General features: G+C 36.0%; 2 protein-coding genes across 6 annotated transcripts in view; one reads left to right on the top strand and one right to left on the bottom strand.

The window, feature by feature from the left end:
• Positions 1–27,930, bottom strand: part of LOC108294621 (GRB10-interacting GYF protein 2-like) — a 99,814-nt gene that overhangs the window by 15,310 nt on the left and 56,574 nt on the right. For all 4 annotated transcript variants that reach the window (XM_017516538.2, XM_037734238.1, XM_017516540.2 and 1 more), the window contains 3 exons: positions 25,293–25,404; positions 21,127–21,238; positions 19,948–19,988 (listed from right to left, as the gene is read on the bottom strand). In XM_017516538.2, coding sequence (XP_017372027.1) covers positions 19,948–19,988; positions 21,127–21,238; positions 25,293–25,404 — 265 coding nt within the window. The remainder of the gene's footprint in view (positions 1–19,947; positions 19,989–21,126; positions 21,239–25,292; positions 25,405–27,930) is intronic.
• On the top strand, positions 5,014–15,085 carry KCNJ13 (potassium inwardly rectifying channel subfamily J member 13). Of its 2 annotated transcripts, none has more exons than XM_037734239.1 (3): positions 5,014–5,167; positions 10,175–10,414; positions 12,724–15,085. In XM_037734239.1, the coding sequence occupies exons 2-3, from the start codon at positions 10,191–10,193 to the stop codon at positions 12,782–12,784; spliced, it is 285 nt and encodes a 94-aa protein (XP_037590167.1). In that variant the 5' UTR covers positions 5,014–5,167; positions 10,175–10,190; the 3' UTR covers positions 12,785–15,085. The 2 variants fall into 2 exon arrangements, with proteins under 2 accessions (XP_037590167.1, XP_017372031.1); XM_017516542.2 differs by having other exon boundaries at positions 10,175–10,650.

Raw genomic sequence — 27,930 nt, 5'->3', positions numbered from 1 at the left:
AAAAAAAAAAAAAAAAAAAAAAAAAATTAATATACACATATATTTGTATTCCTGATGTATTTTAAAATGATTTTAAATTTAATAAATGATACAAAATATATGTATGTATTTGTATTCCTGATATAATTTAAAATAAATGATAGGCCAGGTGCTGTGGCTCATGCCTATAATCCCAGCACTTTGGGAGGTTGAGGTGGGCAGATCACACGAGGTCAGGAGTTCAAGACCAGTTTGGCCAACATGGTAAAACCTCATCTCTACTAAAAATACTAAAAATTAACCTGGCGTGGTAGTGTGTGCCTGTAGTTCCAGCTACTCAGGAGGCTGGGGCAGGAGAATCGCTTGAACCTAAGAGGTGGAAGTTGCAGTGAGCAGAGATTGCGCCACTATACTCCAGCCTGGACGACAGAGTGAGACTCCATCTCAAAAAATAATAATAATTTAAAAAAAAAATGATAAATATTAAAGTCATTCATGGGCAATTTAGAAGATGGTATCTAAGCTTCCTTCACATCTAAAAATTCCAAAAATTCATAGTAACCAAGACTAAAATGAGCGGGAGACAGTTACATGGCCCTTCTCAGCATTCAAAATCAGTCTTCCTCCCCCTGTAACATCAGCATAATGACAAAGTTGACTAACCAAATACTGCATTTCAGGTGACTTCTTTTTAAAATCTTAACAGATTTATAAACAAGAAGATTTTAAAGTAAATCTTATTAAATTATTTTCAAGCTCATGCCTGAACCAAATATTCCTAATCTACAGCCAATGAATAAGCTCAGGGCTGTGAATCCTTGCACTGGAAGTGCACTTTGTGCTGGTACACTTTTTTATTCTTTCAGGTAAAAGGGTCGACGGCTTTCATCAAAACTTTAAAGGTGTCTGTCACCCTCAAAAGGCAAAGAAACACAAATTTTAAATGTCTTTTTCCATTCAATATAGCAAACATGGCTATGAGGAAACTATACTACCGATACATTTTATAACCTTACGTTAAAAGCAAATTGTGTAAAAGGTGCTAAAATACACATGTGCTACATATATAAATAATTTCCCCAGTGGCAATAAATACTTCGTTGTTTCACTCTTGGTGTGTTAAGTCCAAATAGGATTTATCTAAAAATCAAATTAAAATACAGTGTTGGTTTTTGCCTGGTCTAACTGAGTGGACTTCCTAAGGAGAAAGAGCAGTAAAAGGGCACCTGTGTGCATGTTTGACCCACGGCCAAAAATAGTGTTTATGGAAAACTTCAGATGGAGCGAAGAGGCACTCGGCCAACAAAATCTACAGCTGTGAGACTTGGAGCTTACAAGTGCCCAATATCCACAAGCAAAAGTGGAATTATGGGACAGATTTTGAAGCTTGTTTGTTTGCAAATTTTTTAAAGAGTGACTCTGTATTACTCTATTCAGATATATATTCTCTCATCAATACCAAACAAATATTCTAACACCAAAGAAAACAATAAAAGGGAATCCCACCCAAGTATTGATATTTACCACCTCCTCTTCCCTATAATTACTTGTAAACAAAACTCGGGATGGCTAGGACAGAGCAGTTTAAATTCTATACCCAGAATTACAACTTTCTCCCTGAGGAATAAATAACCTGCTTAGCTGGTTAACATGAGTCCTGAAAAAACAGCAGAGACTGGAGAAGCTGCAGTGTATCAGAATCTCTGAAAAAAGTCCTCACGCGATTTGAATATGTAGCATAACTTTACAGCCCTCATACTCGGCTGTCTGCTGGTACACATGCAGGGGCCGCCTGAAATCTGTGAGAAGGCAATTAGTAGTTGGCTTGGACACGTTGAAATGGAAAGAGACTAGACATCTTCAAAAGAAAAGCTCAGTACACCATGTAAGCAAGAACATGGAGACCAGGCTAAAGTTTTAAAGCTGTGAGATTACCTATGTATATTATATAGGCCATAAATTGCACTCCAACTGAAGATTTTACTGTTCTAAAGAAAAATGTAGTACATTTACAGATATATAGTGAATTATTTCAGTCAGAAAATCAAATACCTTTAGGGACAGAGGAATAGATTTAACACAGAATAATTCACCTGGTCTTGGTAACTTGCTTAATTTAATCATTATAATTTTGAATGCAAAATCAATCAATGAACAGGTATTTAGCATTTATGTTCACTCACAGAAGAAATGTTTTAGAGCCATCTCCAATTACCTTACTGTGAAACATCTAAAACAGAAATAACAAATTGTCTAGATGGAAAGAACCATGAGTTTTTGGGTGAAGGTGGCGTATCATCTGTGCAAATATCCATGTCATCTCAGTGAAGGAGCCCAGGAAACACCACCCCAAAATGCGCTGCTTTGGTATGCTTGTTACTGCAAACAGAAAACTTGGAAACACCAAGTACAGGGAGGGGCCTTCTCTGATGCCCTTTTTTTTTTTTTTCCAAAAATTCCTTTTTCCCCTCCCTAGAATCTCATCAATCAGGGAAGATTACCCTTATCACAGAAGAGATTAAAAGGTCCAGTAGAGTTGGACTTTAACTCTTTTTAATCTCTTCTGTAATAAGGACATATAGTGAATTATATAACCTTATCTAAAGTCTAACTCTACGGGACCTTTTAACTGGTTATAACCAGACAACTTTTGTTCATCATACATTTCCTCCCTTCATTTTCCTACAGCTTGCCAACACCTTCCCCCAGGACCTCCACATGCCTATTCCAATGTCCAATGCTGTAAGAACTTCAATCACCTGGTCCTTCCTCAAGTCTCATATTTTATGGGACTCTTATGCATAAGCAAGTAAACTGTTTTTCTCCTGTTAAGTCTACCTACTGTTGGTTTATTTTATTGACTCAATTATCAAACTTTCAAAAGGAAAAGAGGTCTTCTCTCTCCCCTACATCAGTTAACCTGGTAACTTCAACCAGAAATGACTTTAAATGCTCAGGCTATTGTAATTGGAGTGCTATGCTCCTGCGTGGGCACTTCAGAGCTGGTCTACAATATTCACAATTAGCAGTTAGGAATCACTGTTTATAGACCATAGCAAGACTTTCAAATTGTAGAAATTCAGAAATTAGAAAGCTTCACTTGAGACATTGCTTTCTTAATTGAAGGTCATTTTGCCAAATCATTTTTGTCACAATATATTGACACCAAGTCTCTGGCAAAAGACTTTTAAGTTTAATAAAATCCTTACCTATCTTCCCTATTATAATGTGTATTCAGGCCAGGTGAAGTGGCTCATGCCTGTAAACCCAGGACTTTGTGAGGCTGAGTTGAGAGGACGGCTTTAGCCAGGAGTTCAAAGCCAGCCTAGACAACACAGTGAGACCCTGCCTCTACAAAAAATAAAAAATTAGCCAGGTGCAGTGGCATTACTGCAGGGGACGGGGGATGAGGTAGGAAGTTCACTTAAGCCTGGGAGGCTGAGGCTGCAGTAAGCTGTGATCACATCGCTGCACACACAGCCAGACTCTATGTCTAAAAAAATGAAAGTAAAAAACATATAGTGTGTATTCAAAACACATGGCAGATACAACCAAGTGCTTCTGCTTTCTAGAAGCAGTATTACACTATACTTGTTCTAGTATTTTTGTTGTTGTATTGTTTTTCTTCAATTAGCTAGCTGGGAATTAATATACATTATAATTTCTACCAGTACATGCAGGGAATGAGCATCATAGCACAAATCCCTTCTTTATATTTTACCTTCCCTAGTTCTGAAGGTCAATGTTTCTAATGCTGTGTCTGAACTTGTGTTGAAGCATTTGGCATTAATAAAACAAAGAAGGAATTAATATATTTTTTAAATTGTAGGGGGGTCAGAGAGGATTCTACAAAGGCGGATTTCACTTTCTAAGTAGCATTATATTGGTCTACATTAATAATTTTCCCAGCAGGCCTTCCAAGATTTTACTTTGAACAATCAGTCTTTGTTTCTCAGATCCTCTTACATGTGACATTTGGTCAGTTTTAAAATCGGCAGCTAACAGAGGAGGAGAAAAGTACTGCTCACTACGGCACTGCACAAAGCCATACCACAGCTCGTTTCAGGGTTCCAACAAGCTGGATCACATTTTCCACCTAAACACTGTATCAGTGTTGAGGTACATTTTTTGTGCCCTGTACACTACATTTTATTAACACTATACTTCAGCATACTGATCAGGGAAATATCTCCTAAGCATCACTAAAATAAGCTTAAAGAAAATTCTTCAGTTCTTTCACACAGGTGTGTATTTTTAAAAGTACCAGGTACAGAACAATTAATTTTATTCCTATTCAAGGTCTTTGTACACAGCCTTAAAAAAAAAAAAAAAAAAGAAAAAAAAGAAAAAGAAAAATCCTAGCTCTCCCCCTTACTGGCTCTGTGATCTTGGGTAACCTACTTAACTTCCCATGTCTAGGTTGCAGTGAGCTGAGATCACGCCACTGCACTTCAGCCTGGGCAACAGAGTGAGACAACAAAAAAAAAAAAAAAAGAAAGAAAGAAAAAAAGTTTGTTTCCTGGCCAAAAAAAAAAAATTCAAGTAACTAAATTATCTATATTACTAGTTCTGGAACTAACAGTAGCCATTCTGATGAGATACGAGAAGAAAACTAAGAAAATCAATGCATTAATTTACGCCTGTAAGTCCTTATCCAAATAAATCTTCCCCAAAGACATGGTGGGAGAAAAAAAAAAGATTAGTAAAGGAAATATCTCACACTTCAACATGCTATATAAAGCAAGACGGCTGAAAAGAAATCTTGCAGGGAATTTTATCCCTTTGAACTTTCAAATAAACTCTTAAGTAAGATTATGCAAACTTACTAAAGACCGGTCCTGATTAGAGGGAAAAAAATGCACCCTTTCTCCAAGTCAGTTCTGGAGGCTTTCTCCAGAGTTGTTAAGGTTTGTGTTGGGTAAAGAAAGACCTCCTAACAAACCAGCATTCTTTTCCACATGATCAGAGCTAATTGGCCCCCCTGCAGGCTAAGTGACCAATCACATCAACTTCAGCTGAAACCAGCCCCCACAACATTATAAACAGAGGAATGTAAGCTGTAAAACCAGTCCAAGAAGAGAACCTACAAACTAGACTTGTAGATTAAAATTATCTGTTCAAAAAGACAGACTCTATAAATTTCCTTAAGACCTACCTTTGCATAAAGGCTGACCCAGAAAAAGAACTGGTGAGTACATGCAATAATATCCATTGTTAACTCTTTCTTTATGGGAAACAGAGAAAGAAACTGACTGGCAAATAGGAACAGAGCTAGATTACCCAATAGATTTTTAAAACAAAGACATTATCTATAGGGCAGTATAGTAAGGTTTCTATATTCTTTTTCTTTAAGTTTTAAAAATGGAATAACAGCTGTATTGAATGCATTACTAGAATTTTTTTTCTTGTTTTATTAAATGTATACTCATTTTCCATTATAATATATGAGTAGAGAATAGAGGCCTGAGGAAAAAAAATTCAGTGGCTTGAAAAAAAAAGTCTTTCTTTTGGAAGGAATTTTAGAAACCCAAAATGAGCATAAAATAACAAATGCCAAAAGAATAAACCACTTTGTTTTTATTTCTTTAAGAAGAAAATGTTGAGTATCCTATTGTAAATTTTTAAGCATAGAATTATTGCTGAAATTAGTAGATGCTTCTGCAATTAAGAAATTAAAATAGAATCTCTGGGCTTATATAATAGGGTTAGAAGTCATACTGTTTGCCCTAATTATAGAGAGCAAGAAAAATCATTATAAGACTTTCAATATAGTCTTAAAGTATTTACACCAGACATGAACAAATACACAGTAATACCGTATTCATTTAATGTTTGTTAGTTATAGCCTTTATCTTAACTCTTTAGTATGAACTATACTATTTTATATCATGGCGACAGAAAGATACAATTTTAAGTGCTACAACCCAATGAGTAGAATGAATTTTGATGATCAATGAAGCTGCCTATCATTTTTTAATAGGTACTATTTTTTCCTCCAAATAATGTATAAATGGGCAAATAATTTTACAGCCCACACAGAGATAGAAGCAAACCTTCCCAACCTTCCACTCTACTTTCTATTGGGATCAATTGATGAGACTTACATATATCAGGCAATAGTAATATAATTTTTTAAACCTATAAGCAGACATCAAACCATACAGAAAAAAAATCATACAGGAAACTTGTATCTGTGGTAGGAATTGGAAATATGTTTACAGAAGTCTGTAGAACTTTAAGAAAACTTATTATCATAATTCCCTCTTTTTTCACTTTCTTTGTTTTAACCTAAAGATCCCAGGCCAAGGGGATTGAGCGGTTTGCCCAAAATGACACAGCTATGTAACCAACAGTGCCAGAGACTGAAGGTCATATCCCCTATCCTGTGTTCTCTATACTAAATCACACTGACTATAGAGTCCACAGAATATTTATTCAGGGTAATTGCATAAATTAGAATCAGAAATCAATCTTCCTTGTCTAAACTACTCTACTGGCCAACACAATCCGAACAAAATCCAGCAGTCTTAGGTTAAAAAAAAAAATGCTGCTTAACTGTTCTGATATTAGCCTTTTTGACTTCCCTGTTCAAAGTTTTTTCCATGTATTTAGTTGCAAGGGAAAAAAGATAAAACTGTAAAGAGCCTAGAGTAAGAGTGCTACAAAAGTTGAAGGTAAGAAGTAACAGTCCTGAAAAAGCCCAAATGAGAATGATTAAATTTGTTGACTATAGTCTACATAGAGAGGCTCTAAGTAAGGAATTTTATACTTTCATAAATAAAGTAGGTTGAAAAGAAAAAAGAATCATGGAGCTTTTTCTTCCTCAAGCTTTTGTGAAACACTAAGCACTTAGCAGCATTCAGTAGGACAGTGAATCCACAAGTGGAACAAGCACCAGTGTCCAGGGCATTTTCACATAGGCAGGAAGCAACAACAGTAGAGAACAAAGTTGTTCACCCACTATTTTGAAAGCAACCAACTATCCTTTCATTGTTCTATCATTCTGCCAAGTGTCAATATCTTTTATTATGTCATCGTAATTTTATTTATGACAGTATTATACTTTTAAAATTGTCTTCTCATCAACAAAACATAAACTTGGCAATGTTATGTCATACTCTCTACATTGCTTTAATTTTACTTGTGTGCAAAACACAACTAGACTATCTAATAATTCAGACTGTAACAGTCTTTAAGTCTTGAAAGAAGTCTTTCCTAACGAAAATCTATTTCTAACCTACAAATCTTAAGTCTGAACCTAATAAACATTACTGAAGAACAAATACCCTGGAGTGGCTCCTGAACAAAACTAATCAAATGGAACAAACAGTATTATTCACACAGGCTAAGCAAGGTCAAACATCTGTTTTTGAGGTAATATGTCATTAACTTTGGACTCAAAATGTATCAGATTCATATCCATACTTACTACCTCATTTTCTTTCCTTTTTTTTTAAAGAGACAAGGTTACGCTATGTTGGCCAGATTGGTCTTAAATTCCCAACCTCAAGCAATCCTCCTGCCTCAGCCTCCCAAAGTGCCAAAGTGCTAGATTCATTATCTGTAAAATGGGACTAATAGTGGTATTTATTACTGTTAAACTTAAGACACATTTTTTTTTTTTTTTTTTTTAAATAGAGACAAGGTCTCACTATGTTGCCCAGACTGGTCTCAAACTCCTGGACACAAGCAATCCTGTCTTGGCCTCCTGAAGTGCTGGGATTCCAAGGGTGAATTACCACACCCAGCTGGACACATTTTGAGTAACAATAAAGCAACTAATACTTTACTGAGAGCTTACTCTGTGCCAGATGCTGCCCGTTGGCTGCACATCAGCTTGTACACATGAAGTATTTGGTATGATTCCTGGCACATGGTAAACAATATATATATTAGCTAATGTTATTAATCATTACTAACCTAAGAATCATGAATAAAGTTAACAATGGTTTAATATGGATACTTGAGACAGTTATGGGGCAAGAAGGGCATCTACTGAAGGTGCTAGAAATCTGGTTGTCAAAGACTATCTTAAGAATGCAATACCAATCATTTTTGGAAAGATTGTTATTTCACCAAATGTTTCTTATAATAAAAAAAATTAACTGACTTTGAAGTTAGCTAGACTTGAATAATCATCCAAATAATCCAAAGCTCCTATTTGCCTTGTGTGAATTTCTTTTATCTGTCTGAGCACCAGTGACTTCATCTGAAAATGGGAACAATGGCTATCTTGTTGAGATATTGAAGAATTAAGAGATAACACAATATGAAAACAGTTACCATAGTGCCTATGAAGATTTTGTTGTTTCCAAAAGGGTAGAGATCAGATATCCTAAAACATTTAAAAAGAATCTAACAAAATAAGGGTCATTAAATAGCTATGCCAAGAAAAAAGAATACACTAAATGATTAAAACAACTTGTTAGGGTAATAAGTTACAAAACATTAATACACTAAGACTTTTTAATGTCTATCATATGAAACTGAAATAGCCATGTAATCTAAATAAACTGAACAATCATCCCAGTATTCCATCAGTAGCTCAAATCTGAAGAAAATACAAGAAAATCTCTCTAGTATCACCAGTAAATGTTAAGTTAGCCTCAGAGCAAAAGAAGAAAGTGGTATATACCCAGCTGGCCAATATCCAGTTTCAAGAACACAGAAAGGTAGTCTCCAAAGCCTCAAAGTCCCTAGGCATTGGAACTAGGAAACCCAAGCAACAACCTAGCTCCACATGTCTGTAGTGCCCTTCTTAAGCCCCACTAAAACGCAGGAAGTGGGTATGCAGCACTCTCACGGATATTTACCTCTAAAGGAAGAAGCAAAGAGGAGGGTCAAATATAAACTCACAGTCCTGGACTGTAACAAAGAAGAGAGGCTCACTCAAGGGAAGCAAAGCTGCATTTCATGTTCTGTTCCTGATAACTGCCATACTCAAGTCTTAAGACACCTCTGTCATAGGCAAGGATGATTACAAGGAAGGCATACATTAGATTTCTACTCATCATCTTGAGAAAAGGATAACCACTGATGAAAACTGTTTGCAGCAGAAAAATAATTATACTAATTATCTTTTTAAAATTCTTATTTAATCCCTTAATGATTTTAGTTCATTAAATTCTTGAACTTTTTTCTTCTGATTTACTTACTTTTAAAGCTAACATTATCTAGAAATGTCTACCTGGAATTTCTTATTTTGCCAAGAAAACAGTTCTCTTTCTACCCCACAATCTGTTCAGAGCCTAGAATATGGAAAGAAACAGCCATCAACCAGGGCAGAAAGAATCCATGAACATGGCTGCAAAGTGACAAAAACAAAGCCTAATCATAAAACTCTAAATAAGGCCAGGTGTAGTAGCTCACCCCTGTAATCCCATTGCGTTGGGAGGCTGAGGCAGGAGGATGGCTTGAGAACAGGAGTTCGAGACCAGCCTAGGCAATATATTGAGACCTGGTACCAACAAAAATTAAAATTTTAAAAATTAGCTGAGGTTACAGTGAGCTGTGATTGTGCCACTGCACTCCAGCCAAGGAGACAGAACAAGAACCTGTCTCTAAAACTACAAATCAATACATCAAACTCTACACAGGCTAATTATAAAGCATACACTAGAACTACAGATCTCTAAAAGCTTACCACAAGCGTAAGCCTTGTCCTAGTACTAAATCTAGCTTCAAAGGTTTGCAGAAGCCAGATTTAGTACTGCATAAATAATATATATTTTCTGTATAAATAATTATTTATACAGAAGAAAACTTACATGTTTAAACATACCCCTTTTAATTATGAATAATGCATAATTATAAATTAATTATGAAATGCTAGTCTTTACACACAGTATTTGGTCAAAGCAATAAATGCTTGACACCTGGACTTGTACAAGGAAGACACAGGGGTATATAATCTACCCACAGGCATTCTAAAATATACTTAGAAAATGTCTGAATTAAACAATGTTTTAACAGTCATTCAAAGAAACAATAGAAGAGTTATTTTAAAATAACACACAATTAGCTTCCAAATGAATGACTCAGGAAATGCCACTTATGTAAAGGGAAAAGGGAGAGAGCTGGCAAAGTTGTGGTTAGAGAAGCATTCCCAAGAAAGCAGAAAGTGCATGAGGTCTCCGAATTCACAAACATTAACTGTAAAACAGTTAAGAGCTTACTAATTTACTCTTGATTTCAGAGAAATACAGCCTGAGATGGACAGCAGTAATTGCAAAGTCATTGCTCCTCTCCTAAGTCAAAGATACCAGAGGATGGTCACCAAGGATGGCCACAGCACACTTCAAATGGATGGCGCTCAAAGAGGTCTTGCGTATCTTCGAGATGCTTGGGGAATCCTAATGGACATGCGCTGGCGTTGGATGATGTTGGTCTTTTCTGCTTCTTTTGTTGTCCACTGGCTTGTCTTTGCAGTGCTCTGGTATGTTCTAGCTGAGATGAATGGTGATCTGGAACTAGATCATGATGCCCCACCTGAAAACCACACTATCTGTGTCAAGTACATCACCAGTTTCACAGCTGCATTCTCCTTCTCCCTGGAGACACAACTCACAATTGGTTATGGTACCATGTTCCCCAGTGGTGACTGTCCAAGTGCAATCGCCTTACTTGCCATACAAATGCTCCTAGGCCTCATGCTAGAGGCTTTTATCACAGGTAATTTTGTCTTTGTTCTTAAAAAAAAAAAAAAAAAAAAAAAAAAAAAACTACAGGTGTTTGGAAAGGGTATAGTCAATCATAAGTAATAATGTCATAGAATAATGTATTCATATTAATAGCAGGTAATGCCTAAGACAGAAAAGAAACAGTTTAGCACCAAAAACTAGGAGAAATGCTTAGGGAGCCTGTCTCAATGCCAAAATTTTACTTACTGAAACTACTTAAGAAAAAAGGGATCAATCAGTATAACACTAATTTGCAGAAATTTCCTATAACAAAAAAAAAAAATTAACAAAAGGTTTAAAGGGAGTTTTTCACTGAAGCTAATCAGTTTGTCAAATAAATGAATAAATACATTCAATACATATTTTGACAGTCATTTTACCTAACAAATTTGCTATTTTCTTTACTGGGCTAGAATTCTCTCCTACGAGTTCATCTTTTCAACATTTACTTTATGCCAGTGAGCCCAGAGAACCATAGTCAGCTTTACATGCTAGAGAACAAGTTATGTATACACATTCTCAGCAAAATGCCCTGAAAATATTGTCCATAAAGATTATGAAATTTTTCTCATAACACAGAAAACTCTTTCCTTTAAAGGAGACTAGTGCCCTTTCATGTGACATATATGATTGTAAAAGAAAACATGTCTTTAATATACTATTCAATAATAATCTGAGAAGGTAAGCATTCATTGGGCATGAGGTCTCCGAATTCACAAACATTAACTTGAAGAGCGATCTGGAACGAAATCCCAATGTGCTACCAACTGGCTCTATAACCTGCAAATCACAAATACCAAGAATTCCTGTACTGGATCAGTCCTTTGGATACAATTAAGGGGACCTGTAAACTTAGATGGGAAAAACCTATATCTCTTTGTACTAACCACTAATTGAAATTTGGCATTTCCTATAGGCAACAAAAAACAATAGCATCAGCAGTATTAGAAGCTTTGATTCAAACAGAAATCAGAGATATTTGCCATATCAAACCATAATACCTCAAAATCACAGTACTAAACCCACCACTAGATTATTTAATGTATCAGTAAGGCACATATAGTACTATATCATTTCTTAAATGTTCAACTGAATTTCAATAATTTGGTTTCTTTGTGTTTTATTTTTAAGCCCTTAAAACATAATTCTGGTAAGTACTTACTTCTTAGACTTTACCAACAGCCTGCCAACAAAATCCGTGGCACAAAACTGATTAAAAAACTCATCTATAGCTTAGGGCACAAAGAAGATATACCTGAAAGGTGCACTGTAATTACCTGACAGTCCTCCCCTGCCCTAGAAAAGGTTTGTAAACATTTCAAAGTTAAAAATTCTTCAAAATATTACTCTTTATTTATTTATTTTTTTTGAGATGGTGTCTTGCTCTGTTGTTCCAGCTGGAGTGCAGTGGCACAGTCTTGGCCCACTGCAATCTCCTGCCTTAGTCTCCTGAGTAGCTGAGATTACAGGCATGCACCACTAGGTCCAGCTAATTTTTGTATTTTTAGTAGAGACAGGGTTTCACCACGTTGGCCAGGATGGTCTCGAACTCCTGACCTCAAGTGACCCACCCACCTTGGCCTCCCAAAATGCTGGGATTACAGGCATGAGCCACCATGCCTGGCCAAAATATCACTCATTCTACTGGTCCCCTCCCCACCTCAAATCATTCTACTCTGAACCTACTTCCTACTTCAACTTAAAGTAATCTGGCTGTAGCCAAGTTGCATTTATTTTCTATCACATTTTTTTAAGTGCGGGCAGGAATATAGGAAGTGACCAGTTCTTTGACTTTGTAAGAAACCAGGGGACGAAGTTTTACACTTCTCTGTAACAAAATCATTTTGCTTATTCATTTGAAATCATGGTTTCTAAACAGAAATGTACTTTGAAAAATGCTTCAGGCAAATGAGACTAACCAAATTAACAATGAGTTTAATTCCTGACTCACTGGAAGGCAAGGCACCAAGAAATGTGTAAATATTTGATATACCCTTCTCATTCAGAAAAAGTATTGATATTTGAAGTCTTCATTCTAAAAAAAATTCAATAATTTCTAATTTAGGTGCCTTTGTGGCGAAGATTGCCCGGCCAAAAAATCGAGCTTTCTCAATTCGTTTTACTGACATAGCAGTAGTAGCTCACATAGATGGCAAACCTAGTCTTGTCTTCCAAGTGGCCAATACCCGACCTAGCCCTCTAACCAGTGTCCGGGTCTCAGCTGTGCTCTATCAGGAAAGAGAAAATGGCAAACTCTACCAGACCAGTGTGGATTTCCACCTTGATGGCATCAGTTCTGAGGAATGTCCGTTCTTTATCTTTCCACTAACCTACTATCACTCCATTACACCATCGAGTCCTCTGGCTACTCTGCTCCAGCATGAAAATCCTTCCCACTTTGAATTAGTTGTATTCCTTTCAGCAATGCAGGAGGGCACTGGAGAAATATGCCAGAGGAGGACATCCTACCTGCCCTCTGAGATCATGTTACATCACTGCTTTGCATCTCTATTGACCCGAGGTTCCAAAGGTGAATATCAAATCAAGATGGAGAATTTTGACAAGACTGTCCCTGAATTTCCAACTCCTCTGGTTTCTAAAAGCCCAAACAGGACTGATCTGGATATCCGCATCAATGGACAAAGCATTGACAATTTTCAGATCTCTGAAACAGGACTGACAGAGTAAGACTTATCCATGGCTCCCTATTTTTTAATGTATTAAATACACCCAGCCAGTTATGCAGCTACTTTTTCTTCACTGTATCTCATGTTTTCTTTTTTTCAATGCTAATTACAGCTCTCTGATTACATCATGGTAATCATGCCTACACTCACATAAAAATGGCTGAGCTAACAATATACAGTCTGGAAACATAACATTCTACCTTACAAAGTTTGTTACCTGCTGAAATCAATGTAACTCAACTTGACAGATCCTTATACAGAAATGTTGCTGGTGAATTTATAAGAATGTGGTATGATACCAGTAACGAAGGCAAAATGAACAGTCAAGTTTAACACCACTGAACTCAGAAAAATCAACCATTAATGTCTCATTTCATCTGCAAATTGAAGCAACAGTTTAGTTTCAAACCTAGCTCCCTGGATGAAATGACAACACAATACTTAGTGAACATCCTTTAAAAACTGGGATTTTTTTCAAGACAACAAAGATCATTCATTTGGTTCTTTATACTATGAAACTTGAGTAAGTATTACCTTCTTAATTTTTAACAACTAAAAACAAAAATTAACGAGAAAAACATCAGAGTATAGATTTATACACAAATCTAAAAGCATTTAAACATGACAGCCAAATACATACTATGTTCATATATTTGCGGCAGAAGGTGATCAGATAAGACAAGCTCCAGCCCAAATGGAACCTGCAGGGTAGTATTTTGCACTGCAAGGAGGTGCAAAATTTACTGTAAAATGTTTCTCCATAATAATCAAATAGTGGTTATCTAAATGACTTCTAGCAACCTAAGTAAAAACCTTCCCCTCCTATGTATGATTCATTTGATCATATAAAACATCATGATAGCTCTAAATAATTCATAAATACAAAAATACATTTAAGTCTTTATAGATATAAAGCTTTAGTTAGATATAACTTGCGTAGGGAAAAAAATCTACAATAGATAAAGCAAAAGATAATTAGGCGACAGAGCATTTTCAAACCCAAATTCCTGTTTCCAACTTCAAACAGTTTTTTCTATAAACACAAAATGAGTGTTTATTCACCAGTAGGAGGCTGGAGTAGATGAACTCTATTATTTCTTTCCAAATCTAATACTCCATAAAAAGTATGCTTCCTCTGTTTCATTTTTTATCTTATCTATGCTAAAATGAACCCTTTCCCTTATGTCTAGTTTAAGATGACCATCTGCATGATTTTCATTTCGATTAAAAAAAAAAGAGAAACCATCCCTAAGTGAAACAATAACCAAAAAAGTCACCTATCAGGTTTCAAACAGATTTGTGGCTGTTCTTTTCTGAAATTTCCCTTATTCAGGTTTCTGTGGGAAAAATGAAAGATTAACCTTCCCCACTGGTGATGACCTAGGCAGGAATCATCTCTTGAAATAAATACTAGCTGAGTAAAGGCAAGCAGGTGTGAAGAGCAGGGCACAGCAGCAAGTCACATTTTTCTACTATTTGACCAAAAGGAAAAGAAAATAAAGAAGAACTCTGGAGTGGTTTAAGACTGATAATAGTAGAAGAATATCAAGAACACAGAAACTTAATTATTGTGAACTTTTGCTGTTTGAAAATTTTAGATATTCATTCTTAAGTAGTAATTAGACCAACAGATTTTCCCAACCCAAGACTACAGTAACACAGAAAGACAGCAAGAATTCTTATTTCCATAATTAACAAGATTCACCTAACCTGTGAAAATAAAGTAGTATTGAAGACTTACATGGTATGTTTTTTCCTAAAAGTACTATATCACCAACACAGATCACAATCTCACTAGTTAAGTGAAGCTGCCCACAGTGACACAAGTGAACAAGTAAAACCTGGGATCTAAGATTCCATTCAAGTCAGATGAGTTTCATATTATACTTACTGTTTATACATAAACTTGGCATTTGAAAACTAACTATGACTTCCCCTACACATGCCAAAAAAACCTATTGCTAAACTTCTGTTACTTAATAAGTATTTTATAAATCTATAAGAAACGTGATTCAAAACTGTTTTGTAGGAGACAGAAAGCTTCTGAGAGAACTGTTCATGTTTCTTTCACTTATTTAAAATCACAGTTTCTAGATTAAGGATTAAGTTTTCTATAGAAAGACCATTATCTTCTTTCCATTTGAGGAAAATGAAGTAAAAATGGGAGAAGGGGGGAAATCACTGGGAGGCAGAATGGCTGCTCTGCCTTCCTGGATGTGCAGCTCATTAATCTGGACTACCCGGGAGCTTGGTCCTGGAGTCTAGGATACATGACCAGGAAGACTACTCTGGAACTAACTTTAAACATTCCTTTGGAAACTGATAAACACAGCATGACAGTTCCAACAAATTGGAGACATGTAGTTACCAAAATCTTAGGGGCCTGGTTTTATGTATGTACAAGCCCATACTTGTACAAGTACCAAAAGAGTCTATAACCAAAAATCACTATGTCTATTAACAAGTATTTCATACCAAAATACAAATTTATATTGCACCCTTATGGAATCATACCACAAGATGGGCACCAGAACTGATCTCACCCTGTGCACAGTCAGTTCCTACTGAATAGGAATTGCAATTCTAATATCAAAGACCTTTTTCCACCTTCACATTCTCCAATGGTTGTTCACAGGGGTTATACACGCTTCTTACCCAGGTGTCTACAATTCTACCCATTTCTCTCTTCATATAAGAAGGAAATACATGGTAAGCATCATTCCTAATTTTAAAAAGAACAGATTATCCTGGAACCTTCAGTACCTGAACTGTCTTAACGTGATGTCGTAGGACATCTCACAATATACTCGTATTGATCTCATGCTGATCAATATATATCGGTGTGTTCGAACAAACTAATTTATTATTGCTACTCTTGGAGAGTGTAAGATATAATTATGAACAATGTCTTTTAAAGATCTACATTATTTTTTACAAAAGTGGATTACATCCAAAAAGTACAAGCTCAGAATCCTTAGCACAGTTAACCCAAAGTGAGCATCTTTTCAAAAAGCATTCAACAAGTCACTACGACATGTTAGAATATATATATATGGAAAGTACCATATTTTAGTATACTAGCATTTATAATATATAGTAGTAGATAAACTAGTAGTTAGTGTCCTTAAATATTCTGAGATACTTCATGTCAATTTATTTTATGGAATGTGCCTTTTCAAATATATACCAATGGGATGTAAAGAAAAGAACCTTTACCTTTAATAGAGGGTAGCTAGAAAAATTACCCTCATTGGATTAATGTGGTTAAAATATGAAAGCCACAAACAACAATGACTAAACTTGACTATTCCAAACCACCAAAGTGTAAATATGTGTGAATAGTTAAAATCAAGCTATTCTTATTCTAGCAACTCACTACTTTCCCAAGGCAATGCAGGCCATTTTCAGATAACTCTGATTATTAGATCTCTTAAGATTGTGTCCAATGCCTGCCTCCTGGAACCTTCCATCGGTTAGCCCCTTCCTGCTCTTTAAACTCATACAGATCAAATCTAAGTCCTCTCTCACATGATTAGTAAGCAGGTATTGGTATACAGTAACCCTATAAACCCTGCTCCCTACTCTGCCCTGTCCTCCGTCTTGTCTCCTATCCAAACAGCTCCATCTCCTTCACAAAGTCCCCATCGCAAGGCTTCAAATGTCTCGGCCCTCCTACTCCAACGTGTGGACCCTTTCAAGGTGTCGTCCCAGGAGTGAACACAATGCTTAGGCTTGCCTGTGACAACATAAAAGACTATGGGCCTATCACCTTATTCGGTCCATGGCTGAGAGGACATAAGGACACTGCTGATTAACAGGAAGCCCAGAGTCACTGAGAGGGTTGTGTTCTTTACACAGGAGGCTGCTTTTACATACGGCCACTTCTTACTTTAAATTCTATAATTTCCTATGTAAGACTTTTCATTCCTGCTGTTAATCTCCATTTGATTAGATTTGATCTCTTGATTCACCTTGATTCTGATCTCATATCCTAACTGTTCCACTCCATAGCTATCCCTCACAAAACTGAATGATCTGAAAATCTGATCAGCACACCAACAATATCCTCTAAAAAAGTATTTTGCACCTGGCACGTTAAGTGGGAATTCAGTATGTGCTGAATGAATAAATGAGTTCATATGCTCTTTATTTACAGTACCCCTGCCTTATCCAGTTTTGCTTTTTAGTTTCAGTTAACTACGGTCAATTGCGATCCAAAAATATTACAGTACTTTAAGAAAGAGACAGAGACCACATTAACATAACAGTTTCTTTTCCTTTTTTGGGGAGGACATGGAGTCTTGCTCTGTCACCCAGGCTAGAGTGCAGTGGCACAATTTTGGCTCACTACAGCCTCTACCTCCTGGGTTCAAACCTCAGCCTCCCAAGTAGCTGGGATTACAGTTGCTGACCACCACACCTACTTTTTTTTTTTTTGTATTTTTAGTAGAGTCAGGTTTTCACCATGTTGGCCAAGATGCTCTCAAACTCCTGACCTCAAGTGATCCACCCACCTCAGCCTCCCAAAGTTCTGGGATTACAGGTGTGAGCCACTGCGCCCAGCCTTATATAACTTTTACTACTATATATTGTTATAATTTTTCCATTTTATTATTAGTTATTACTGCTGTCTCTTACTGTGCCTAATTTATAAATTAAACTTTATCATAGGTCTATATGTATAGAAAAAAACAGTATTTATGGGATTTAGTACTATCTGTGACTTCAGGTATCCGCTGGTGGGGTCTTGAAATGCATCTCCCACAAATAAAGGGGAAAGACTACTATAATCCTAAAAATTCTGTAAAGCATTATCACTCATTTTATTATGATACTAACGATATCTGAGAGCTTAGAATAATCGTGATCTTCTAATTGCAAATCCGGTAACTACTGCTCATCTCCTCTATATATTCATTGCAAAAGTACTAAATCAGACAAAGATGGGAACAAAGGTCTTGAACAGGGCACCCAAGATTATGCTAATCCAATAGTCTACAATATGGCTAAAGCTAACAATAAACTACCCAGTCTGTTTCAAATTTCCTCATGCTACACACCTATTTTTTTTTAACAGGGTCTTACCCTGTCACCTGGGCTAGAGAGGTGTGATCATGGCTCACTGCAGACTTGGCCTCCTGTGCTCAAGATATCCTTCCATTCCATCACAGCCTCCAAAATAGCTGGGACTACAGGCACACGGCACCAGGCATGGCTAATTTTTGTACTTTTTTGTAGAGACGGGGTTTTGCCATGTTGCCCAGGCTATCCTGCCTCGGCCTCCCAAAGTACCAGGATTACAGGCATGAGCTACCACATCGGACCTTAATGGTTTTCATTAATATAAATACAACCACATATTCCTAATGCCACATTCATGAGAAATTTAGTTATTGGTATGTTTAAGTTTTTTATGGAAACAGTGATACAACGCTGTTATAACTACGTAGTTTTTAAAACAATATGCAAATCAGTCTATGAATGGTATTTACACATTTAACATGTTTATGAGAAATGTTTACCACTGGCCAGGTGTGGTAGTTCACGCCTGTAATCCCAACACTTTGGGAGGCTGAGGCGGGCAGATCACGAGATCAAGAGACCAGCCTGGCCAACATAGTGAAACCCAGTCTCTACTAAAAATACAAAAATTAGCTGGGTATGGTGGCACATGGCTGTAGTCCCAGCTACTCAGGAGGCTGAGGCAGGAGAATCGCCTGAACCTGGGAGACGGAAGTTGCAGTGAGCCAATACCACGCCACTGCAATAGCCTAGGTGACAGAGTGAGAATCCCTTTCAAAAAAGAAAAAAAAAAGGCGGTGGGGGGAGAAAGAAATGTTTACCACAATCAATTACAATCATGCTCTGGAGAACTTTTTTTTTTTAGCACTTGTAGGATTTAGAACTTGTAATGCTAATTTTCATAGCTCCAATGGTACTATGAATTGGCATTATTTTCTCTCAAATGTGAATACCTACTGGTAGTTTGTAAGGTATTACCTTTAATCAGTTAGGAAGCTCACCTTAACAGTATAAATTATTTAAATATAAACTATGATTAATTCATCATAAACACTGAAATCCTGTTCCTTTATTATGTTCCTCTTCAGTGGCTACCTTAATTATGTAATTTATCTGAGTTAATTTTTTTTGTTCTCATCACAAAACAAGGAAAAAAACAAAAGACTATACAGCAAAAAGGCCAAATAAATAAATTAGTAAAGTAAGAATCGTCATAGTTTTGGCCTTTATTCTCTGATACAAAAACAAAGTCTTTAGCATCTGCCCTATTTCTTCTCACCTATGAGATGCTATCTACACTAGAAAAGGAGTTAGTAGATTGTTTCCTAACTTGAATCTTCAGTTCACAAATTGGCCTTAATAAAGAATACATACCTTGCAGAGAACACACAGACCTAGAAAGTAAGCCAAGTAAATCTTAATGCCTGTATTCATCACCTCCGGTTTCATTCAGTGGAGGCTTCAAATAACCACGGAAGTCTAAATGCAAGAATTGCTACAGCCCCATCTACTGGAGAGGTGTAGATAACTGAGTCAATTTCTAATAAGTTTGTCCTTATGTGCATAGGTAAGAACCTTACCTACATCTTTTCGTCCTGGTTTTTCAAAACGTCTGTCACCCCTGGAAAAGATAAAATAGGTTTCAAACAAAGTTTCACAGTGATATATACAGATCTCCTATCTGTGACACTCACTTTCCCATTTTTCTAAAAGCATTTTTTCATCAAATTACAAAACAAATAAATACATAGTTATTTCCTAAAATTTGGAAAATACAGAAAAGCACAAAGATAAAAAGAAAAATATCTATTCCCTCATCTACCAAAAGCTGTTTCTATTGACTCAAAATATTATCTTTTTAATGAGATAGTATACAGTTTTATATACTACTCTTAGAATGTGTTTTTCCACATAATTAAATATTTTAAAAAACACCTCTACTGCTCATGTAGTGTCCTACTGTGTGGATATACAATTATATAAGGGCAATACCAATCTGTTTGGCTTATGTCCAATTATTTTTTATTATAAATATCATCACATTTTTGTACATACATCTTTGTGCAATTGCCCTTACTCAAGTTGACAGGCTTCATATAAAGTCATAAAGAATATAGAGAGAAGATACTTTTACTAATAGAACAAACAATAACATGACAATTTGGTAATTGCTATCAAATACCAAATCAAATTAACTATGCTGGCACTAATATATTAACTTATCTATCTAGAATCCTTCTTTCTTTAAGTAAGAATCATTTAAAAATTTCTGACATTGGCAGGGTGTGGTGGCTTATGCCTGAAATCCCAGCACTTTGGGGGGCTGAGGCAGGTGGATCACCTGAGGTCAGGAGTTCAAGACCACCCTGACCAACATGGAGAAACCCTGTCTCTATTAAAAATACAAAATTAGCCGAGTGTGAAGGCACATGCCTGTAATCTCAGCTACTCGGGAGGCTGAGGCAGGAGAATCACTTGAACCTGGGAGGTGGAGGTTGCAATGAGCCGAGATCGCGCCATTGCACTCCAGCCTGGGCAACAAGAGCAAAATTCTGTCACACACACACACACACACACACACACACACACACACACACGAAAAAAAATCTAACATACAACTTGCTATTCAATACTTAACAGCATTTTTAAAAATGAAACCCTGTAACTGTACAAAGACATTTCTCTCTGCAGAAAGCAAAAAATAAGTAAGTTTTACATGCCAAGAAATTTTTATGCCAATATGTGGATCCTTTAGTTACCTTTCTTCCCAGCTCTGTGATCTATGCATTTCTCTGCCACCTCCTCGACCAAATACACCCTCTACTTCATCAAAACTTCTTTGGTAGAAACCACATTCACCTCTGCCTCTGCCTGAAAATAAGAAAACATAAAAAAACTGATAGTCAAATGTCAACAGGTGGCACACATTCATCCCCATAAATTAATATCTAAAGTTCTATCTTTATACAAGTAGAACATCTACATTTAAATACTGAGCAAGGCCTGATGATCTTGACTCATGAGACCAACAATGGCACTGAAGTAGGTAGACCACAAGAGGCTGAAAGAAACAAGTTAAAAAAACTATGTAACAGAATGTAAGAGTCCCAGTCCTGAACAAAAAAGTATCAACATTAAGCTCTTTAACAAAAAGTTGATTAGTGAGATTCTAAGGAGTTCAATAAAACACTACTATAAATTAAACCTTTTTTTATTTTCATGAAAATGGAAGAAATCTTGGTTTAGAGAGTTTAAGAAGACAGGAGCTAAAGTTAAAAAGCCAAGCATAAAAGTTAAAATAACTTATCTAATCCCAGAGAAAGGATAACTTAAAAGCGCCAATTCTAAAACCATCAAATCTCATTAACGCCATACAGTGTCTTCCACAGTAACCAAAGGTACAGTTTATTCTATACTCAAATCTTGAGGTATTAAAAAAATGTATCAGGACTAAACTTGAACCAACAGAGCTGGCAGAGTGTGTGGATATAGATATTTAGAGGCTCTGGTGGTTCAAGTGTAAACTTGCCTTTACTGAAGGCAATTTGGTTAGATCTATCAACATTTGACTCAACAATTCTACTTAGTATTTATCCTAATAGGAATAGTTGTACCAAATGCAAATATATATGTATGAAGATGTTCAAAATAATTGAAAAAAAAAAAAAACCTAGAAATCTAATCAATAAAGGATTAGCTACATAAATTCTGATAAAACAATACAGTAGAACACTATGATGCCGCAGCGGATTAAGTACTGAAACTATTCCGTTCAATGACAAAAACACACTGAAGAACAATGCATATAAAAATTATTCCATTTATATAAATAATATAGCTACACCGTTAAGGTCAGGAAGACTATAAATCCAATTGTCAGATCTGGAGGCAGAAGACCGTACGCACTTTTAGCTTTATACTTTATGTACAGTTTTCCTAACAAACATGTAGCATTTGTATTCAATACACAGGAGGGGTGGCAGTCTAAGGATGTATTTATAACTCGATGAAATCTTAGCCATCATACCTAGTTCAATTTTTCTCACAGTGTAAAATGGCCCAAAGGAAAATGATGATGGATCTTGATGATGTAGCCCAAAGCTAAATATAACTGAGCTAAATAATTACTTCGAATATCCATGCAGTATTTCTATCTCTTGCATGTAATTTATCAAGAACTCCGAATACATCTGTACTTTTATATGACTATATTATGAAATACCAAAATAAAACACCGAACTATTTTGTGTGTAATCTTCGAAACAATGGATACCCTCTTGACCACTGCAAGTATCCACTTCTCCATTTGTCAAATGGAAGTGAGAAACACAGTGGAACAATAATAAAGTTACCCTTCCTTCCACTTGCATAAACTTCACTTAAAGCCAACTCATAGTTTATGTACCTCTCCCTTTCAGGAAATGTATACATTGCATTTAAGATCCTAAAATAATGTAATACTAACTGTCATATAACACCTGTCCTCTACAAGGAAGATTTTAGGATGGGGGCAAAAGTCTTTCCTTTTAGAGAAAGCCATTTTCTCAGGAAGGCCATTACACCTTGAAGAAAACGTTTTATTCCAGAAATAGAAAAATGTAAAAAATAGCCTCCAGTTTACCAGAAAAACAGGCAAAACACATAGAAAATATTTCCTCAGTTATGACTAGCACTGACACAGGTCCTGCTAATGATACTAAAACTTTATAGTGGGACACATTACAATGATCAGGTTCTAAAGCTTTCCAGCACCAAAAAAATTTAATCTTCTATAAAGCGGCTCCCATACATGAACAAGCAAGTAAATATAACATGATGAACCTTTCATAAAGCTCAATTAAAGAACTGTTCTACTGTCTGAGAGTTCACCCTATTCTTCTTGGGAATTAAAACATACTTCCTTTTAATAATGATGAAGACAATGGTTGAGAGTTGTGTCAATCTGCTTTATTTTTAAACAACCTAACCAAATAGGAAGATGAGTTTCATGTTGTTTTAACCACCTATTTAGTTTATTTAAATTTTACTAGTTCATGATATTTAGCAGTCGGGAAATCAGTCAGTTTCCACATCAAAGTTTCCTCAAGTTGCAAACAGCCAAGATAATCATCTAAGGTTAGCTCTGCCTATACAATGAAAAGCCACAATAATCATTATTTAACCAGCAAGTTAAAATTAAGTAATGAGTGGAAAACACAAAACCACAGATTATAATTACAACCTTGTTTTAGAAAATAAGCTATGGAGAACATTAAAAAGAATCACGGGTGGTTGAGATAATGTTGAAAGTACTTTTTGCATAAAGTCAATTCAGTCGTTTGACTAGTTTCATGCCATTCTTCAACATTAATATGTTAATAAAGTCACTATTTCTTACATATGTTACAACATCTTTTTTATAATAGCCTAATTAAATTCCAAATGTAAGCTTTCTATCCTATGTGATAACCCTTCATTTCATAGAAACCAAAAAGCAAGGAGAAATTCATCAATTATTCACTTGGTTCTCAATTAAGTAATTAAGGGGGCAGACTGTTTAGAGATTGGTTGGTATTTGCAGCACACAAAGTCGGTGTGATTCACACTTCTTCAAGAAGATCTATCCCCGGCTTGCCATGAAAAGCACTGGAGGCAAAGCTACCCAAGTACAACCTCTCCTCACCACCAAACCACAGCAGAAAAACACAGGAAATGTCCAAGTAGCAGGCCAGAGCCGTGAGTGGTCTGTCCCAACTTGAAACCACCACCATGCTACCAAGATGCATGGATCTCAAATTCTGGACGAATGTAACCTAACTTGGTGTATGAATCTGAATTGCCTGTAAGCTTCTGAATCCCACACATGCCTAGATCCTACCACCCAAAATTCTGTTGCACAGTTATTTCTTTTAAGTTTTACAGATTAGTCTATCATCTCCTCAGGTTTGAAAAACAAACAAAAAAAACCCCACACAGCTAGGTAATAGTACCTAGCATAACAAGTGAAGAGTTTTAATCAGACACTTTGCACCTGGATTCTCACATTCTGAGTGGACTACTAAAAGAAATCTACTCTCAGGAATGCACATGCATTTTCTATCAAGACTGTAGATAAATTGTTCTATTTATAAAAAATTTAAATACTCTATATTCATGATCATGCCAATCTTGGTGGTATGATACACAGAGACAATGGTCTCTCTTATTGTAGACACCCAATTCTTCCATCTCTAAAGCATCTCTTAGAGAAAATTACAAGGTATATTTAGACCACTGTTATGATTTAGTCAATGTAAGAGCTAAATGCTTAAGCAAATATTTACATTACAAATATTAAGAATGTCCTCATATATGAGAAAACCAACGAACCCAAAATAGGGAGCAGATATCAAAGAAACAAGTAATATCAAAATAAAAACTATTTTTCCAAGACATAAATCTGTAAAACTATAGGTTAAATAAATGAATGTGGCAGAATTATCTTTTGTTCTACCCCTATAGGTCCTAGTACTGATGAGGCAGTTTTTACTGAAGCCCCTCTCTGGCTGGAGCAGCTCTTGGCACACACCCCTCATAGAGCAACTGTCACACAGTACTGCAGGTACTTCAGGGCTGCTTCCACAGTCGACGCTTCAGGAAGTTTTGGCTCCCTGGGGATGTGGAACATGGAACATGGATAAGGAACAACGATTTGATGGAGTCAACTGGGACTGTCTAAACTCCCTCACGTTCAAATCTCTACAGCTAGAATTATAATCCTCTGTTCTAAATCAGGGGTTATAGAGAAGATACCTTAAAAGGATGGTTTAGAATATAAATGTTCAGGACATTTAGTATGCAGTTAATGTCAAACAACAGCTTTTATTAAATCAGGCATTAAAATATTTCAAAAAGTTTGTTCTTTATCCTCCTCCTCCATTATTACTTTTTTCACATGAAAGCTCACCTCGCCCTCTTGAAGAACTTCGACCTCTAGGAGCCCCCACCACTGTTCCTCCTCCTCCTCGTCCTGTCAATCGCAGGACAGCGGCACTATTTACCGACATGGAGAAGTTTCTCTGCCAAAAAAAAAAAAAAGAGAGAAAAAGGAAAAAAACAAAGAAAAAAAATGGATGAAACAGATAAAATGACATGTTGCTTCTGCCCACATTTCCAATGCATCTATAAAATGGCATCTAATTACTACTAGCAATGGAAAACTGTAATTACACAACATACGAGATGACCCAAAACCTGATTTTACCTGACAACTGCAAATTAACACTTCAAATCAACAAAATTGACAACCAATATCTTACACTATGCGAGATTTGGTGAGGAAATAATAAGCAAACAACCTAAATGCTCTATGTACCCAGAAGTAGATAGGGAAAATACATAACAATAAATACAGAAAATTTTACAAAAAAGATCTGGTTTGTAAGGGTCCTGTAAGCCTTTAACTGGTGAAAGGTGAAAATGAAAGGGCGTTACCAAAAGGTCTGATGCGAGGGTAGTATGAGAAAAGAGAATGATCTTTTTTGCCTTATTCTGCACATCAATGTGAATTAGCAACTCCAAGCAGTATTTAACAGAATGACATGAATCAGAGGTGAATGGGAAAGAGCCAAGGATTCTAAATAAGAGCAACCATCTAAATAACACATTAATGGGAAGAGGAAGGGAAAGCTTAATAAAGTAAAATCCAATCACTCAGTTATTAACTTACATTTGCACCACAGCCAATCTAGAAGAGGGTCAAGAACAAAGAGATAGTGACTTCATTTTTGGCATGGCTGTAGCCAAGGGCCCTCCTGCCAGAGGGAAAACCTTAGGCTTAAGAAATAAGGTAAAAAAGAATCCTGCAATTCAACTAATATTTTACTCCAAAGAAACAATATTTTAGTCCAATGTGGTTTCCACTGACTTGATTCACAATCAATTGAAATGATGTCTATACCACTTTCTTTTGAAGAAGTCAACATCTAATTGTTAAAAAAAACTTCTATTTTCATTATTAAGTTTGTTGTAATAAATAGGCCATCTTCTCCTAGTTGCTTTTTTTTTTTTTTTTTTTTTTTTTTTTCAGAATTTTATTCAAAACAATTTGTTCAAGTAAGTTTTATAAATTTTAACAGCATAAATACGATTTTCTGGCTGGGTACAATGGCTCACGCCTGTAATCCCAGCACTTTGGGAGGCTGAGGTGGGCAGATCACAAGGTCAGGAGTTTGATACTTTGATATTAGCCTGGCCAATATGGTAAACCCCTATCTCGAAAAAAAAATAAATAAATAAAAACATAAAAATAAAAGTAAGATTTTCCTTGGGTTTATAGGTATATAATCATATAATCAAGTAACTTCAAAACTAAAGACTTAAGATAAAATTATCAACTAAAAATAAGAGAAAGACACCAAACTCAAAAATTATATTTCTATTTCAAACTGTAATAAAATGTACTTAATAAAAAAGAAAACTGACTGAAACATATATTAACTTACCTTTTAGCACAGAGTAGGCAGTGGGGTACTGAATAATGCCTCTGGGTATTATTATAATTAAACGACAGTATGAGGTCCCAAAATCCAGATTAATATATTCGAATACTGAAATATTCAAGGTCAGAGCTAACTGCATTATGTATGCTAGGATCCCATGCAGTTGAACACCTATTAACCAAACCATCACATATAAAACTCAATGCACCCATTTGTACGTCTGGGGACACACTCATGTATTTTCACACACTCTCATACATTGCTGAAGAAAGCATAAACTAGCATAATCTCTCTAGAAGGCAATTTCTAACAATTATTTAAATGCCCATCCCCTTTGACACAACAATTCTACTTCTTACCCATGTAAAAACCAACATAAATAGAAGATCATTAACTAGAGTAGTTTATAAAAGCAAAATATGGAGGCCATCTATGTATCCGCCAATAAAGGCTAATTTAAAAATCATGGTCCCCTACCCATAAAATTCTCTACTGCTGATTAAAAAAAAAAAAAAAAATGAAACCTCTATTTCTTAGGCAGAATCATGTGGTAACAAAAACTGCAATGTCCTATGGTTAACCTAATATACAAGGACATGGAACATACTTATAATCAGGAACATGGAGGGGGCCAAACTGCCTGAGACTGAATTCTGGCCCCTATACTCAATTTCTCTGTCACTCATTTTCCTCATCTATATAATGTAGACAGGAATATTTTTATCTACCTCACAGGTTACTGCAAGCACTCAATACATTAAATGTTAAGTGCTTAGAACAGTGTCTGATACATAATAAAAAGTAAGTAAGTATGTCATTATCTCTTAGATGCTTAGGTAAAAACTATAAAGGGCAAGACACAGTGGCTCATGCCTGTAATCCCAGGAGGTCAAGGCAGGTGGATTACTTGAGGCCACGAGTTCAAGACCAGCCTGGCCAACATGGCAAAACCCCATCTCTACTAAAATTACAAAATATAGCTGAGCATGGTGGCACACACCTGTAATCCCATCAGTTTGGGAGGCCCAGGCAGGCAGATCACTTGAGGTCAGGAGTTTGAGGCCAGCCTGGCCAACATGGAGAAACCCTGTCTCTACTAAACAT

Source organism: Cebus imitator, unplaced genomic scaffold (assembly GCF_001604975.1).
Source record: "Cebus imitator isolate Cc_AM_T3 unplaced genomic scaffold, Cebus_imitator-1.0 Scaffold592, whole genome shotgun sequence".
NCBI lineage: Eukaryota > Metazoa > Chordata > Mammalia > Primates > Cebidae > Cebus > Cebus imitator.
This window is presented reverse-complemented; position numbering and strand designations above follow the sequence as displayed.

Coding starts and splice junctions, on each gene's coding strand:
- KCNJ13 (XM_017516542.2), top strand. CDS start 10,191: ATGGACAGCAGTAATTGCAAAGTCATTGCTCCTCTCCTAAGTCAAAGA. Junction 10,651..12,723: donor GCTAGAGGCTTTTATCACAG/GTAATTTTGTCT, acceptor TTTCTAATTTAG/GTGCCTTTGTGGCGAAGATT.